Genomic DNA, 4,973 nt, shown 5'->3' with positions numbered 1-4,973 from the left:
TTAAGATTTTTTTTAGCAACCGAAGTGTGTTTTTTAAAAATTTCAAATATCAAGAGCCCTGGAGCCCGGTAGCTGCAAGCACTTTTCGAGCTTGCCAAGCCCTACTCTCTCTCTCTCTCTCTCTCTCATAAGTGCCACTCCACCATGTCGCTGTCCCCTTGTCGTTTTCTTCTCTCTAAATAAGGGGGGCAAAGGCAGTAGTCCTTGCAGAGAGACGGATGGAGGGAGTGCCGTAATGTCCTGACCTCTGTTCTGTGGTGCAATAAGCTGCCCACAGTTGGCGCCAACAGTGTCCTGAGCTCCAAATAAATGCAGGTCGCTTATTTCGTCCTACACATCCGACCGGTCCGCCTCACCCTCACCATACATAGACTAGACTCATAGCCAGCCATCAGATCGCGTATCTCCTCATGTGGTTAGTCCATGAAAAGACACACACGCACTTACCTTGCACCGCAGCAGCGTATCCCCATCCCCCTACCAAATTGTGCACCATTGTCACCTAGCTACCTAGATATAGCTCATGAATCAGAGATAGAGAGAGAGTTTTGAGAGGAGGACAGTGTGAGTGTGTGTGTACAGCTCCTGCAAGCTGGCTGCGTGCGTGTGTGTGTGTGTGGCTAAGCTAGGAGTAGCAAAGACTAGGCTGGTAATAGTATAACCAAGAAAAGATACAGCAGAGAGCACAAGACCACTATGGATATGGAGGAGCAGGCCAACGCCGCCGCCACTGCAGCGCGGGAAGGCGACCTCGCCGATGTCGTGGCCCGTGCCAACTCAATGCCCTACTCCGCCGGAGCCCGTCGCCAAGCACCACCACCACCTCCCCCTTGTGCGGCAGGTCGCGTCATGATCCCCTACGAGGAGGAGAGACAACGGCGGCCTGCGAACGTCGCCTGCGGCGGCGGCGAGGTTACCTTTGAGGCCCCGCCCTCAACCCTTGTGGTCGACCCATACCTTCTGGCGGCGGCTGGCGGATATGGGCTGCCGCAGCAGCACCAGCACCAGCACCAGCAACTGCTGGCTTTCCAGATCTCTGAGCATGCGTGCTGCGCCGCCGCCGACAGCGACGACCCCATGAGGATCTCGCCACCGCCACCACCACCACCACCGGCTCCTCGTCATCAGACGATCACCAGGTTATTAACTCTTAATTAATTCCCCTTCGATCCATCCTAATTTCTTTCCTAGCTAAGAGACTTGATCTGTCCTATTCTTTGTTGCTTCAGTATTTTATTTGTCATTTGCTCCTCTTCTAATACATCCCCCCCCCCCCCCCCCCTTCCCTTACAATTTCATTAGTTCATGCATGTGCCTATGTAATTTTTCTGTGGTTCTACTCTATCTAATCTATAGTTCTTTCTATGCATTTCCATTGGTTCATTTGAGCATCATTTTTCACTAGACTGAAAGAACAATTAAATACTTCACGTATGTGAAATTGTCATTCTGTGTCTGCTACCATGAGTTAACTCAACAGTTCATAGTTCTGAATTCCTGACATTTGATGCATGGATAGCTGCATGTTTCTCCCCTTTCAAATTAAATCATGCTTCTTTAATCCTTTCATGATGTTTATTGGAGGATGTTTTTTGTGGGGACATGTTTAATTGTTCTTCAAAAGCTCTAACTGCTCTGCCATTCACTACATTAAGTTATTGCGGCATGGCTTGCACGCATATACCATACTGCAGAAAGAACGATGTGAGGAAGGTGGTGTGCATCCCGGCGCCACCGGTGATGAGCAACCGGGCAGGAGGGGGAGGGGAGGTGATTCCATCTGATCTATGGGCATGGAGGAAGTATGGCCAGAAACCCATCAAGGGCTCTCCTTATCCAAGGTACTATTGTTTTCATGATCCAGTTGAAGTTTATATTTAACATCTGATGTCTTAGTTTGGTACATTAGTTATTCTCGTTTGGTTTTTTCACTAGGTTGTTCCAATTAGGTCGACTGGTCATATAAATTTGAACGAGCTTACTGTTTTGCTGTCAACTCAAATTTCACCAAGTTTTCCACATTTAATCGACATGGAAATTTATGATTTGACCAAAGGAAAAACAGCGACATCTCAGCATCTTCCTTGTGGATTTGGACGCAAAACACAATATTAAACTGGTGTTTGTTGCGTTTACTCATTGTTAGTGTTTCTTGCAGTGTTTCAATGTTAGGAAAGGGATGTTAAGGAACGTGAGGACGATTTGGGCCGGTGGGATACATGGATCGATCGACTATGATATGGTGAACAAGGTGAAAGCTGAGGCGGAGAGTAGCACGCAATGATACACCCTCTTGGCACCTTGTCAGTTTCTTCACTAAGGCGAGGGTGGAACTGCACATTTAGAGCGGGGGGGGGGGGGGGGGCTATGTAGTGGGTAGGGTTGGGGTTACAACAAGAGTGTGAGGGAAAGTTCAAAATGGTGTAACATGTTGGACACTACTTCCTAGCCGTCCGGTTAGAGAGCCAGCCAGACGGAGCAATAGAGTGTGTGGAAGTGTGACATAGGGCGTGAGTATGAAATTGACTTTTGTGGGAGGTGGGTCTTGTCGCAGATTTAAATGCAAAACATATCAACCAGGGAAATCATTTATCAACAATATAAGGTTGTTCCGTTGTGATCCAAATTCAAGTATAAATAGAAATGCTAACTTCTGACGAGCGGGCGGAGCGAGGCCCGTTGCGAGTAGGCTTGGGCTGAAGCGGTACGGATCAGTCTTGACCTAGGTCACATGTGTTATATATATCCTTTGTAAGCCGCCGCACGGGAAAAGTTGATCAGTTGTAATCCCTGACGTTTGTAACCTCCTCCGATATGGCGCCTGTGATTTCCCCCCTTCGTGTTGGAGGGGTTTTCCACGTAAAATCTCGTATCCTCTGATTGCTTTTCATTCTTCGCCATGTTGATTTGCCTGTCATATCTCTAAAATAAGTTATAGAATTTAAATGATAAATGAAAATTTGAGATTGGTGCTATTTACCTGGAACAAGCAGGTCCAGGCTAAATATTTATTTTGTCAATTAGATTCAATCTTATAACCCCCCGGCGTCCCAAATAGTTGCTGTATAAATTTTAAGGGTGCATATAATGATATTGATTTGGTATTGTCTATCTTCATGGTTTTGTATATCTGCTTGGTCAAACATAGAAATCATTGACTTTTTGAGTCGGTTTATATGCCATCTTTGACATTCTGTTCTCAAAATCAGTAATCTATTTCATATAATTCAACAAGGCATCTTTTGTATTCAAATATTGGTCAGTTCATTAGTTGTTTCATTATGCAATCGGCTCTAACCACAGGATGATAACATTATATAATAGTTCTTGCATCATTTGATAAAAACAATTACCCAAATATTTAAAACGATATTTTTGATTAACATTTTCAATATTTGAACTAAGACATGTCCAAAACGTCTAAACTGCAGGGGTAATTAACTAAAAGAACCAAAACACAATCATTCTACACACATATATACAATTAACTATATTTGTATGTATTCATGTCTCCCTTTTGGCTGGTGAATTACTCAATTGTGTGGCTATGTGTTTCTAGCTGTTTATTTCTTTATCTGGGTAGTTGCACATTTTTGCCTTAGCTAATGGCTGTGAAATTGTGCATCTGTCATCTGCACACGACCACACCAAATTAAATTTAAACACAAAACTTGTCTTTTTTTTTGTCGGTAACGCACACAAAAGGACAGTTTACAGCTTAAGGATTATGCTGTGTAATTAACTTGATCCACTTAAAAATAACAATTCTTAAGTAAAGGAAAAAATAACGAATACGTGTTAATAAATATACAATGACGATAGAATATTTTTGGTGCATGCACGCAGGGGTTACTACAGATGCAGCAGCTCCAAGGGGTGCCTAGCCCGGAAGCAAGTGGAGCGCAGCCGCAGCGACCCCAACATGCTGGTTATCACCTACACGGCGGAGCACAACCACCCATGGCCAATGCAGCGCAACGTCCTTGCTGGATACGCTCGTGCTCACACGCACACCGCTGCCAAGAAGCAGCAGAAGATCAGCAGCAGTAGCTCCGCTGATAATGCCGCGAGCTCGTCCTCCAGCAACAGTTTCCACGTCGAGCAGATCAATCCTATCTGCGGCGACCAGCTGCCCGTCAGTTGCAAGATGCCGGATAGCACGGCCACCGCCGGAGATGGTGGTGGCCTGTTGTTTGAAGGCATCCAGCCTGACGAGGTCTTTGCAGAGCTGGAGGAGTTGGAGACTGATAATAATCCCATGACGACAAGTGCAAACGTCTACGGATCCAGGGGGGTAAGTAGTAACTACGAGTGGCACAAATTCTAATCACGATGCTTCTAGCTAATCAATCGATCAGGGCGGCCGTGATACATATATGCATGCTCGACTAAGAAGATCATACATATCTTAAAACGCACGGTTTCTCCCCCTTTATTTGTACAACAGGATAACTAATATATTTGTTTCCGCCAATATATGATGATAAAACTAAGAGTGTACATATACGTATATTTTACGAGGTAATTAATCAAGAGAAATATCTACATGTGTCATGCCTACTCCTATCGCTAACAAAGTTTCCATATTATTAATCGATAGTATTACAAATGTATAGTAACCACTTCCTTTGTTCCTAAATATAAGTTTTTTTTGTGGAGATTTCAATATAGATTACATACAGAGCAAAATGAGTGAATCTACACACTAAGATGTGTTTGTATACATCTGTATATAGTCTGTATCGAATTCGCTAAAAGGTCCTATATTTAGAATCAGAAGGAGTACTATTCAAGTATTAGATCTAGTAATACACATTTGATGTTGTGGATGCTACTCCCTCTGTCCCAACTAACACCAAGTCACTTATTTCGGGACTGGGGGAGTAGTAATTATTTCTTTATGGAGGATCTAGCTTACAACAAGATGAAAAAAAAAGGCTTAGATTCTGGACCTGTGTGCATATATTCATGAT

At 44.0% G+C, this 4,973-nt stretch overlaps 1 protein-coding gene across 2 annotated transcripts; it reads left to right on the top strand.

Moving 5' to 3' along the window:
* Nucleotides 1-244: 244 nt before the first annotated feature.
* Nucleotides 245-4,493, top strand: LOC123087499 (probable WRKY transcription factor 14). Of its 2 annotated transcripts, none has more exons than XM_044509518.1 (3): nucleotides 245-1,139; nucleotides 1,695-1,841; nucleotides 3,847-4,493. In XM_044509518.1, exons 1-3 carry the CDS (start codon nucleotides 697-699, stop codon nucleotides 4,325-4,327), a joined length of 1,071 nt encoding a protein of 356 aa, XP_044365453.1. In that variant the 5' UTR covers nucleotides 245-696; the 3' UTR covers nucleotides 4,328-4,493. The 2 variants fall into 2 exon arrangements, with proteins under 2 accessions (XP_044365453.1, XP_044365452.1); XM_044509517.1 differs by having other exon boundaries at nucleotides 1,656-1,841.
* The last annotated feature ends 480 nt before the right edge of the window (nucleotides 4,494-4,973 follow it).

This window comes from Triticum aestivum, chromosome 4A (genome assembly GCF_018294505.1).
Source record: "Triticum aestivum cultivar Chinese Spring chromosome 4A, IWGSC CS RefSeq v2.1, whole genome shotgun sequence".
In the NCBI taxonomy this organism is placed as follows: Eukaryota; Viridiplantae; Streptophyta; class Magnoliopsida; order Poales; family Poaceae; genus Triticum; species Triticum aestivum.
This window is presented reverse-complemented; position numbering and strand designations above follow the sequence as displayed.

Coding starts and splice junctions, on each gene's coding strand:
- LOC123087499 (XM_044509517.1), top strand. CDS start 697: ATGGATATGGAGGAGCAGGCCAACGCCGCCGCCACTGCAGCGCGGGAA. Junction 1,140..1,655: donor CGTCATCAGACGATCACCAG/GTTATTAACTCT, acceptor CACTACATTAAG/TTATTGCGGCATGGCTTGCA. Junction 1,842..3,846: donor AAGGGCTCTCCTTATCCAAG/GTACTATTGTTT, acceptor GCATGCACGCAG/GGGTTACTACAGATGCAGCA.